The 12,729-nt window shown below is 42.3% G+C and overlaps 1 protein-coding gene across 2 annotated transcripts; it reads left to right on the forward strand.

The window, feature by feature from the left end:
* Positions 1-854: 854 nt before the first annotated feature.
* On the forward strand, positions 855-12,176 carry LOC115109297 (anoctamin-10-like). Of its 2 annotated transcripts, none has more exons than XM_029634053.2 (13): positions 855-1,175; positions 1,733-1,986; positions 2,349-2,522; positions 2,764-2,904; positions 3,352-3,471; positions 3,564-4,199; positions 4,461-4,516; positions 5,510-5,584; positions 5,866-6,030; positions 6,227-6,418; positions 6,586-6,723; positions 7,789-7,905; positions 7,993-12,176. In XM_029634053.2, the coding sequence occupies exons 2-13, from the start codon at positions 1,737-1,739 to the stop codon at positions 7,999-8,001; spliced, it is 2,073 nt and encodes a 690-aa protein (XP_029489913.1). In that variant the 5' UTR covers positions 855-1,175; positions 1,733-1,736; the 3' UTR covers positions 8,002-12,176. The 2 variants fall into 2 exon arrangements, with proteins under 2 accessions (XP_029489913.1, XP_029489914.1); XM_029634054.2 differs by having other exon boundaries at positions 855-986.
* Positions 12,177-12,729: the final 553 nt, after the last annotated feature.

The raw sequence follows: 12,729 nt of genomic DNA on the forward strand, positions 1-12,729 counted from the left end.
TTTTGCATATTTTCAACACTAGTTTTTAGATCTTCAACCAAAACCTAATATTAGATAAAGGGACCTGAGTTAACAAATACAACTTTGGATCATTTTCATTTATTTTATACAGTTATGCAAAACTCAAAAGGTTGTGCCACCTTTAGCTGCAATGACTGCAACCAAACATATCTCACATCACTGTGGAAGAATTGTGGCACACTCTTCCATGCAGAACTGTTTTAACTCAACAATATTTGAGGGTTTTCTAGCATAAATTGTTTTCAGTCCTGCCACAACATCTCAATGGGGTTTAAGTCTGGACTTTGACTAGGCCATTCCAAAACATTACATTTTTCCAGGAGTCTTGACAATCATCCATGTGCTTCCAGGTGCTTTTTTGGCAACACTGCTCACGTTATGTTTGGTGAAAACCAAACACTGCATTCCACAGTAAGAGCCTCATACCAACGGTCAAGCATGGTGGTAGTAGTGTGATGGTTTGGGGATGCTTTGCTACCTCAGGATCTGGGCGACTTGCCATCATTGAAGGAACCATGAATTCTGCTCTGTTTCATAGAAAAATGTATTACTTACTAAACAAAATCTCTTTATCTGAGCAATTGTATTAGTATAAAATAATAGAATTTCCCAATTTTGGAGGGCATACAATATAGTATTGTATTTGAATGATTTATTTTATACAGTCATTTTTGCTAATCTTTTTCAAGGGTGTCAATTTCAGACCCCACTGCATATGCAGCCTGCTGTGTGGGAGTAGTTCAGTACTGTGGTGGCTATGGTCTGTGACTCAGAGCTCTGTGGGACAGTAGGACCCAGGGCTGCAGACAGACAAAGGCAGACAGAGATGGGAGGTGCCTGTCAGGGAGGAAAAATAAACGCAGTGAGCAGAGCTCCACACCCTGAAGGGAAGGAGAAGTTTCACTGCATTCCTGTCCTGCAACTCAACTTTGAATTAACCATCTGCAAGGACAGATCCGTAGTGTGTAAGTGTGTGTGTTTAGGTCTGTGTTCTGGACCCCTGACCAGGCCCCACCTTTATTTCAGGACAACTGTGTGTGTATGTTCGTGTGTGTGTTGTCTGTGCTATTGTGTGTGTTCAAACATCACACTGGAGGGGGTGTGGGCCAGCTATCCACATACGCCTATTGACCTATACCTCAGCGCCCTGTCAGGTACCGTAAACTCCTTCATACACTCATTATTCTTTACTTCCCTCCCTCCTTCCTCCTCTATCTAGCTTTCACTTTCTTCCTCTCGGCCTTGATGTTACATGTTATATATATCTCTGTTGTCAGAGGCAGAGCCCATAGGAAGTTGCTTATCTGCTTAGATGCTGCTACCACACTGCCGTTGCTCTCTGCGGTTCCTTCTTGACGCACAACATAATTAAAGAGACAGTGAGGTGAAGCACTTAGAGCCAAGCACAAAGAAGACTATGTACTGCAGCCGGCCTGGCCCCTTGTTTCTGTTGATAACGTCTATCTCTGGCTACTGCTGCCCTCCTATGTTGACTCAGTGTTCACAACTTCAGATCTGGTCATTCCTCTCTGTCCTCTCTATGTTTTACTGCTACCCTTCCTCTCAGCATCACATGCAAATTGGCCTGCTCTCTAACCTACAGCCACAAACCTCTATGGCCATTTGAACTCTCCATGTAAATGTGTGGATTACAGGGTGTATAAATATATCACAGATGATGAACCAGGTAACACACACTGCCTCTCTACAGGGAGATGATGACATCACTAGGTGATAAAGGTGAAGGCCACAGGGAGACAACGGCATTGCTGGGTAATGAAGATGAAGGCTCCGTCCAAACCCAGACGAAGGTCCTGAACCAGGGCTCCTGGACGCAGGTCAGCTGTCCCTGCTGTGTGTCTGAGCAGGTGGAGCCCCTGGTCCTCATTCAGCTTTCAGACAACATCCAGCCCGTCACCAAAAGGTGGCTCATCTCCCTGATCGAGGTGTCCGAGAGAGACGGAGGTGAGAGGTCAGGTCAGATAGGATCAGCAGCAGATCAGACGTCTTCAATCTTTGTTGTGTTTTGTTCCAGCTCAGTACTATTGAGTAATATTAGTTTATTAGTTGAGTCTCTTGTTACAAAGTAGTGTGCGTACATCCAGTGACTGCTTTATTAACGTGGGTTAAGCCTAACGAAGACCTTTGAGTCAAAACGCTGCACATTACAACTGCGGGAGCATTCATCAGTATCTAAGTTTATTAGCTGAATCAGGTGTCAGTCATTACCGGGCTGAAACTGAAGATTGTAGGACTACACCCTCAAAGAACATTGCAGTAGAGGCAAGGATAATATGGTTGAACCTCTCTCTTCCTCCCTGGACTAGGCGCAGCGTTACTGGCCCACCCTGGAGAGGATGAGTGTGGGGATGTGATCGTGGTGTCTGCTCCTCGCTGCACCCTCCTCAGAGCCACAGAGGACTTGGGTCTGTGTAAGAAATACCACAATGAAGACATGGTTGCTTTCTCCTACAATGACAGAGACAACTTCAGAAATGTTGGTAAGAATGTTGGTAATCAGCAGGGAAAGAGTAGAGGGATAGTTACGGTAATAACAGTTACTAACACGACTAGGCAAGTTGAAATTGAACTTGTGTAGATATTCAGCACTCAATACACCTTCTGTTGGAATACAATCAACACATTCACTGTGGTAATAAACTGTAGTAATAAAGATCAAATACAATATGAAATGTAATATATATGACAGTCTTGATTGACGCCTGTCCTCTGTGTTACCAGATGACATGCAGGAGTTCCTGACGCTAGCGGAGCGTCAGTACATAGTCAAGTATGAGCTGGACTTTCTAAGGGCCCAGAAGGGGCAGAAAATCCCTGGAGTCCCTGAGTCTCAGGGGGTCCTGAAGGCCAGGGAGAACATATGTGAGTCTCTACTCTGTGTGTGTGTGTGTGTGTGTGTGTGTGTGTGTGTGTGTGTGTGTGTGTGTGTGTGTGTGTGTGTGTGTGTGTGTGTGTGTGTGTGTGTGTGTGTGTGTGTGTGTGTGTGTGTGTGTGCGCTGTTTTAAATATTCTGTTTACCTCAGCATTTTCGGTTCTCTTTGTCATTATTTTGCTTAGCTAAGCTGCTCTGCAGGGCAGAGCTCCACCTCTGGTTGATCATTTCTGTGCTCTCTCCTGTCCTCCCTTACTGCTCTGAGAACTACAACACACTGTCACTTACATATGCTGGATAGCGTTAAGTGTAATGCATTTCTGCCGAGCTTCTGCCTATGTTACCTCCTCTTCCCTGTCTGTATGTGTAGTAATGGTAGTTGTATTGTACAGCTCTCTGTCCTGTCCTAGCCTATCCCTCTTGTCTCTATATTGTAGGTCAGAAGCTAGAGAAGGCGGGAGTGATAAAGGACATCTTCCCTCTGCATGACAAGCAGAGACTGACAGACCTGTGCAGAAACTGGTACTCTGGGAAGCAGATATGGGGACAGCCTCTTGGTAAACAACAACAACATGACTATAAACATAGACACACATACACAAACTTGTATTCCTTTATCCTACTAATGGTCTCTCTGTCCTTTATGCAGACTCTATCCAAGCCTACTTCGGAGGCACCGTGGGGTTTTACTTCAGCTTTCTGGACTTCTACACCTGGGCTTTGGTGCCCCCTGCTATCCTAGGCCTGGTGCTGACCTTTCTGCTGCCTGGAGGTGGATCAGGAGCTGGAGTTGTGAAGGAGCAGGCTGGGGGGGTGGTAGAGGTGGACGACAGCCCCTCGGTCAGTGGTCACATGGTACAGGCCGTGTTCAGCATGTTGTGGTCCACGCTGGTCATGGAGTTCTGGAAGCGACGCAGCTCCTCCCTCTCCCACCGCTGGGGCTTGCTGCACCTGGCCGAGCGCTTCGCTGAGCCCCGCCCTGGTTTCCACGGCACCCTGGGGATCAACCCTGTGACCGGGCGGCTGGAGCCCCTGTTCCCGGAGTGGCAGAGGCAGCTGCGTGTAGGCCTGGTGTCTGTGCCCCTGGTGGGGTTCTTCCTGGGGATGGTGGTGCTGGGTATGACAGGGTTCTACCACGGAGAGGCACTGGCACAGGGCTTCCATCAGGACAGCGGCTCCCTGTTCTCTGGAGCTCTGCTCTACCTGCCCTCTGTGGCTCACATCGTCTACACCAACATGCTGGGGAATGTGTACCGCACTGTGGCCATGCAACTCACCGAGTGGGGTGAGAAAGGGCACTGGGCGACGGAGAGGTAGATGGGTTAGATAGGGAGGAGGTGAAAAATAATCACATTGAGAAGAGGGAGAGAGACAATAAGTTTGATGTTGATGAATAATTGTGGTGGGGGGTAAAATGTTTGGGAAAACAGAGCTAAGTTCACCGAAGGGCATAGGCTAATAGAATCATACAGTATGCAATTGGATACAAGGTGTCACAGATTGTTTGTCTGTAACAGCTGAAAATCTGTTTATTTTCTTCTTGTAGAAAACCACAGAGAGGAGTCCTCCTTCCAGAACCACCATACCACCAAAGTCCTCCTGGTCAGTCCCACTCGTCCTTCTCCATCTGTCAGTTTATTCCTCTCCTCCTCCTCCTCTTCCTCCTTCTTCCTCCTCCTCCTTCTCCTCCTCCTCCTCTTCCTCCTTCTTCCTCCTCCTCCTTCTCCTCCTCCTCCTGCTTCTCCTCCTCCACCTATCCCTCTGGTCCTCCCTCTCTCTCTGTTCCTACTGAATATCTAAATCTGTTGCATTAGTCCCTGGTGCAGAGCTAACTGTATTCTGATACAGGTAGGTGTAGTGTGCAGATGGTATCATCTGTGTATGTATAAGCAGATGTGGGAGCCATTCCTTAGTCAGAGGCAAATCAGATACAGTAAAACAGGATATGTGTTCAGTGTTTCTCACATGTGCATTTAGCAGCGGCGGTGTGCTATTTTACCATCCCAAATAATTTTCAGTAAAATGTTTTCAGTGTGAACTTAAATGACTAGAACTAGATATAAAGTATGTAGAAAATATATTGGAACAATATATTTCAAATTTAGATCACCTCTGGGAACTAACAATCACCAAAATAAAAATGTAGTCATGGCATGAGTCCCCCATTGATTTTGTTATAATAATGTTTGAGTCACCCAGATAGCATAAGAACATGGCATAAGCCATGGCAAAAATTTGTACTATTGCAGAAAGCTAGTTTAAAAACTGCAAATTTTCTCTCAGCCCCATGTCAAAATGTGTAAAATTGTAGGAAACTAGCTTTAAAACTGTAAAATGTTCTTTCCGCCCAATGACAAAATGTGTAGAATTGCAGGAAATTAGCTTTGAAACTGCCATTTTTCACTCAACCATATGACAAATGTAAAGATTTGCAGGAAACTAGCTTTAAAACGGTTAAATGTTTTCTCAGCCCTATGGCAAAATAAGTAGAATTGCAGGAAACCAGCTTTAAAACTGTAAAATCTTCTCAGCCCCATGGAAAATGTTTAGCATTGGTGGAAATTAGCTTTGAAACTGCAAATGTCTATTTTTCAGTTCACTTTCTTCAACTACTTTGCTGTGCTATTTCACATTGCCTTCTACAAACAAGACCTTCCACTTCTAAGGAAGGTAAGAGATTTCAGCTGGGCAGCACTGTTTGTTTATGACTGGCCAGAGGAAATTATTTACAATGTAACAGTAAAAATCGCTAATGTAAATAAATGTTTTCTTGAGCTGTTCAACAGAACACATCATGATCTCTCTGTGTGCAGTATGTACTGCACCTAAAGTAGTTGTTCACAGCGTGTGTGTGTGTGCGTGTGCGTGTGCGTGTGCGGGTGCATGCATGAGTGCGTTTGTATACAGCAGGTAACTATTTGTGTGTGTTAACCATCTTTCTGTGTACGCAGAGGCTTGCGTCTCTGCTAATCGTGACCCAACTGGTGAACCAGTGTACAGAGGTGGTGGTGCCGTTCATAGTGGACCGCTTCTTCAGTGCTCCTCAGAAGAAGCAGCAGGAGGATGACCCAAATGTGGACAAACTCAGAGCCCAGAGAAGCCTGCCCCCTTTTCCAGTAAGTCCATGTAAAATGTGTTTGCGTTTGAACGTTTTCCTCTGTTTCTCTTCATTGTGCTCTTGTCTGACTTTCTTTGTATCTGTGCCATAGGGGGTTGAATTAAAGTTGGGTGTATTTGCACTGTATTTGTACTGTATGTGACTGAATGTTATGTTTTGGTGTGTAACTTATCACATCTGTCGCTATGTTTCAGGGCCTATTTGCTGAGTACATTGAGTTGCTGGTGCAGTTTGGGTATTTGAGTCTGTTCTCCTGTGTGTACCCGCTCACCGCCGTCCTCCTGCTCCTCAACAACGTCACAGAGATCAGAGCAGATGCATACAAGATCTGTAAACTGTTCCGAAAACCATTCTCAGCCCCTGTGTCCAACATAGGAGTATGGCAGGTCAGGTGTTTTTTTTTACTGCAGATGGAAATGAGCTATGTAGCTAAATCTGGTGAATAAATAGATGTGGTTAATGTCATTTTCAAATTGATGCCAATCCATGTTGCTGTACACGTGTCTGTCTTTGCTCCTGTAACTATACTTATGTATGCCTTTGTATATTTCAGACAGCGTTTGAGGTTCTGGGGTTCGTTTCAGTTATGTCTAACTGCTGGCTGTTGCTACTGTCTCCTCGGGTCCGGGAGTTCTGTCTGGAGGGAGGGATCAGCGGCAGAAACATCATTCTCTTCGCCATTCTGGTCGAGGTACAGTATGATTATAGTACAGTTCAGTATCTTGCTCATAGCAGTTGTCTTATTCATAGCATATTACTCTGTCATTATCTACCCAACGGTTCATATGTTGTATGTACACTGAGTATACCAAACATTAGGAACAGCTTCCTAATATTGAGTTGCTCTGAAGTATAGCCTCAATTGATCTGTGCATGGACTCCACAACGTGCTGAAAGCGTTCCACAGGGATGCTAGGCCCATGTTGACTCCAATGCTTCCCACAGTTGTGTCACACACTTGATACACACAGAAAACTGTTGAGTGTGAAAAACCCAGCAGTGTTGTAGTTTTTGACACAAACCGGTGCGCCTGCCACCTACTAACATACCCTGTTCAAAGGTACATACATTTTTTGTCTTTCCCATTCACCCTCTGAATGACACGTCTCAATTGTATGAAGGCTTAAAAATACTCTCATCCCCTTCATCTACATCCAAGTGGATTTAACAAGTGACGTCAATTAGGGACCATGGCATTCACCTCGATTCACCTGGTCAAATCAAATGAAATGTTATTTGTCACATGCGCCAAACACAACAGGTGTAGACCTCACAGTGAAATGCTTACTTACAAGTCCTTAACCAACAATGCAGTTTTAAGAAAATACCTAAAAAAAAGTAAGAGATAAGAAAAACAAATGATTAAAGAGCAGCAGTAAATAACAATAGCGGGGCTATATACAGGGGGTACTGGTTCAGAGTCAATGTGCAGGTGTACCTGTGTCGAGGTAATTGAGGTAATATGTACATGTAGAGTTATTAAAGTGACTATGCAAAGATAATAACAGAGGGGGGGGTGGGGGGCAATGCAAATAGTCTGGGTAGCCACTTGATTAGCTGTTCAGTAGTCTCATGCCTTGGAGGTAAAAGCAGTTTAGGAGCCTCTTGGACCTAGACTTGACACTATAAGGTACCGCTTTCCGTGCAGTAGCAGAGAGAACAGTCTGTGACTAGGGTTGTCAGTCATGGAAAGAGCAGGTGTTCTTCATGTATTGTATACTAATACTTAGTGTATATGTGTGTGTTTGTTTGTCAGCATGTCCTGATCCTGGTCAAGATGATTCTTGCTTTTATGATCCCAGACGAACCAGACTGGGTCAGAATCAAGAGGGAACAGATTGAGTTTCACTCCATGCAAGCTCTTGGGCAGCAGGTGAGAGAATAATCATTATAGAAAAGCCCTGACCTTACCGTAACAATCAAGTGTCTGACAATCAAACATCTCCCTTTGACTTTACAGAAGCTCTAAAGGTTGTGGAACCCCCAGTGGTGGAAAAGTACTCAATTGTCATACTTGAGTAAAAGTAAAGATACCTTAACAGAAAATGGCTCAAGTAAAAGTGAAAAATACCCAGTAAAGTACTACTTGAGTAAAAGTCTAAAAGTATCTAGTTTTAAATGTACTTAAGTACAGTGGTAGAAAAAGTACTACATTGTCATATTTGAGAAATAGTACGAAGTAAATGTAAATGCTGTACATAAAATTCCTTATATTAAGCAAACTAGTTGGCACTATTTTCGTGTTATTTTTAATTACGGACAGAAAGGGGCACACTTCAACACTCAGACATAATTTACAAACACAGTAGTTTTGTGAGTCCGCCAGATCATAGGCAGTAGGGATGACAAAGTGTCATATTGATAGGTGCCATAATTCTGCTGGAGCATTCTAATTGTAACGAGTACTTTTGTGTGTTAGGGAAAATGTAAGGAGTAAAAAGTACATTATTTTATTTAGGAATGTTGTGGAGTAAAAGTAAAAGTAGTCAAAAATATAAATAGTGAAGTACAGATACCCAAAAAAACTACTTAAGTAGTACTTAAAAGTATGTTTACTTAAGTACTTTACACCACTGGGAACCCCTGAGGGGAAGTCCATAATCTGTCTCCTGTTGCCCTTCAAATGTTGGTCTGGACCTGGGGGCTCATTAGAATCAGCTGCCATGGCGATGAGGGAGAGGAGGATCCAAAGAGATGTCCGTCTGACCTCTAAACCTAAATCCTGGAGCCTGCCAGAGTCTGCCCTGAGAAGCTCTGTCAGTCTCAGTATCTCACCCTGGAGGACTGCTCAAGTCATAACTAGAGAAGTCTCTCATGTCATGGGAGATGGCAGGGGTGTCAAACTAATTTTGGTCCGAGGGCCATTTGGTCTTCATCGAGGTCCGGAGAGCTGCACTGAAAATGTGCTATATTTCCTCACTGTCAAAAAGTGCAAAAAATACTTCTCTATTGTTTTTGAAAATGTTACTCCTTGTCTGTCTAGCTTTCATTTCGGTGATTTTTAGGATGCTGGACACACTCAAGAAACTGTAAGAATGTAGGTCCATTAGCATTTCTACACAGTTTCAATGTTGTTTTAGTCATTTTAAAGTATAATGAGTTTGATTCCCCCTTAAAAATGTATAATAATAATTTAAAAAATAATATATATACAGTACCAGTCAAAAGTTTGGACACACCTACTCATTCAAGGGTTTTTCTATATTTTTACTATTTTCTACATTGTAGAATAATAGTGAAGACATCAAAACTATGAAATAACACATATGGAATCATGTAGTAAGCAAATAAGTGTTAAACAAATCAAAACATATTTTATATTTGAGATTCTTCAAAGTGGCCACCATTTGCCTTGATGACAGCTTTTTTCTACAATGTAGAAAATAGTCAAAATAAAGAAAAACCCTAGAATGAGTAGGTGTGTCCAAACATTTGACCGGTACTGTATATATATATATACATACATACAGTGGGGCAAAAAACTATTTAGTCAGCCACCAATTGTGCAAGTTCTCCCACTGAAAAAGATGAGAGAGGCCTGTAATTTTCATCATAGGTACACTTCAACTATAACAGACAAAATGAGAAAAAAAAATCCAGAAAATCACATTGTAGGATTTTAATGAATTTATTTGCAAATGATGGTGGAAAATAAGTACTTGGTCAATAACACAAGTTTATCTCAATACTTTGTTATATACCCTTTGTTGGCAATGACAGAGGTCAAACGTTTTCTGTAAGTCTTCACAAGGTTTTCGCACACTGTTGCTGGTATTTTGGCCCATTCCTCCATGCAGATCTCCTCTAGAGCAGTGATGTTTTGGGGCTGTTGCTGGGCAACACGGACTTTCAACTCCCTCCAAAGATTTTCTATGGGGTTGAGATCTGGAGACTGGCTAGGCCACTCCAGGACCTTGAAATGCTTCTTACGAAGCCACTCCTTCGTTGCCCGGGCGGTGTGTTTGGGATCATTGTCATGCTGAAAGACCCAGCCACGTTTCATCTTCAATGCCCTTGCTGATGGTAGGCTTTGTTACTTTGGTCCCAGCTCTCAGCAGGTCATTCACTAGGTCCCCCCGTGTGGTTCTGGGATTTTTGCTCACCGTTCTTGTGATCATTTTGACCCCACGGGGTGAGATCTTGCGTGGAGCCCCAGATCTAGGGAGATTATCAGTGGTCTTGTATGTCTTCCATTTCCTAATAATTGCTCCCACAGTTGATTTCTTCAAACCAAGCTGCTTACCTATTGCAGATTCAGTCTTCCCAGCCTGGTGCAGGTCTACAATTTTGTTTCTGGTGTCCTTTGACAGTTCTTTGGTCTTGGCCATAGTGGAGTTTGGAGTGTGACTGTTTGAGGTTGTAGACAGGTGTCTTTTATACTGATAACAAGTTCAAACAGGTGCCATTAATACAGGTAACAAGTGGAGGACAGAGGAGCCTCTTAAAGAAGAAGTTACAGGTCTGTGAGAGCCAGAAATCTTGCTTGTTTGTAGGTGACCAAATACTTATTTTCCACCATAATCTGCAAATAAATTCATTACAAATCCTACAATGTGATTTTCTGGATTTTTCTTTTCTCATTTTGTCTGTCATAGTTGAAGTGTACCTATGATGAAAATTACAGGCCTCTTTCATATTTTTAAGTGGGAGAACTTGCACAATTGGTGGCTGACTAAATACTTTTTTGCCCCACTGTATGTATACAGTGCATTCAAACGTATTCAGACCCCCTTTTGTTACGTTACAGCCTTATTATAAAATGGATTTCCTCATCAACCTACACACATTACCCCACAATGACAAAGCAAAAACAGGTTTGTAGAAATTTTAGCACATTTATAAAAAATGTAAAACTGTAATATCACATTTACATAAGTATCCAGACTCTTTACTCAGTACGTTGTTGAAGCATCTTTGGCAGCGATTACAGTCTCGAGTCTTCTTGGGTATGATGCTACAAGCTTGGCACACCTTTATTTGGGGAGTTTCTCCCATTCCACTCTGCAGATCCTCTCAAGCTCTGTCATGTTGGATGGGGAGCGTCTAACACCAATCAAGTTCTAGAAACCTCTCACGGATGGATGATCAATGGAAACAGGATGCACCTGAGCTCAATTTCGAGTCTCATAACATTTCTAAAAACCTGTTTTTGCTTTGTCATTATGGGGTATTATTACTGTAGATTGATGAGGAAAAACATGCAATTTAATACATTTTAGAATAAGGCTGTAACGTAACAAAATGTGGAAAAAGTCAAGGTGTCTGAATACTTTCCAAATGCACTGTATATGTCAAACCCCCCCATCTATCTATCTATCTATTTATATATCTATATATATATTACTTAAACCACCCGCAGGCCGGATAGGAACCTTTTGCTGGCCGAATCCAGCCCGTGGGCCATATATTTGACATCCCTGTACTAGAGTGAGAGGCAAGGCACTGATGATGAAGGAAAACCAAAGAGCAAGAGCTAAGAGCTTTTGTACGTTGTGTTAATGCAGCTTCAGCATAAGTGTGTTTGAGACTTCTTGAAATATTGGGTAGCTTTGGACTTTATTGTGTGAAACATACTATGCAAGTATTTCCTTTGCTGTATAATCACACAAGTGCAAATATGCATATCATTTTGTACATTTTTCCCGACAGTGTGTTCCACGTACACTTTTAGGAAGAAAGGTGCTATCTAGTGTAAAAGGGATCTTCGGCTGCCCCCATAGGAGAACCCTTTGAATAACTATTTTTGGTTCCAGGTAAAGGCCTTTTGGGTTCTACCTGGAACCAAAAAGGATTCTCCTAAGGGGACTTCCCGAAGAACCCTTTTTGAACTCTTTTTTTCTAAGCATGTACTTTCACATTATGAGTGTTATGTTATACGCTTCAGGCACATTGCAACACCACTGAAAGCACTTGATATCACATATCTGTGTACTTTTATTTGAAGATGACTATATTTAAACATATGGATTGATGATGAGCTTGATGTTGGAATATGTTATGTTATTACATGTGCATTATCTGTATCTTTTAAAAAGGACGAGTTTTAGAACAGATGCAGTGTTGGATGAATGTAAACAGCTGGGTTGATGGTTGTGTTTGACTAAATAAACGAAACATACCTAATCATCCAAAAAGGTACTGAAATTCCTTTTGATGCATTTTTATCATTTGACTGACTAAAAAAGAAAACCATGACTGCTTCAGAGGAATAATTATTGGTTGATCATCTCTACAGCACATTTCTTTAATTTTTTTATTTCACCTTTATTTAACCTGGTGGGCTAGTTGAGAACAAGTTCTCATTTGCAACTGCGACCTGGCCAAGATAAAGCATAGCAGTGTGAACAGACAACACAGAGTTACACATGGAATAAACAATTAACAAGTCAATAACACAGTAGAAAAAAATGGGCAGTCTATATACAATGTGTGCAAAAGGCATGAGGAGGTAGGCGAATAATACAATTTTGCAGATTAACACTGGAGTGATAAATGATCAGATGGTCATGTACAGGTAGAGATATTGGTGTGCAAACGAGCAGAAAAGTAAATAAATAAAAAACAGTATAAAAACAGTATGGGAATGAGGTAGGTGAAAATGGGTGGGCTATTTACCAATAGACTATGTACAGCTGCAGCGATCGGTTAGCTGCTCGGATAGCTGATGTTTGAAGTTGGTGAGGGAGATAAAAGTCTC

Source organism: Oncorhynchus nerka, linkage group LG25, assembly GCF_034236695.1.
Source record: "Oncorhynchus nerka isolate Pitt River linkage group LG25, Oner_Uvic_2.0, whole genome shotgun sequence".
Classification (NCBI taxonomy): Eukaryota; Metazoa; Chordata; class Actinopteri; order Salmoniformes; family Salmonidae; genus Oncorhynchus; species Oncorhynchus nerka.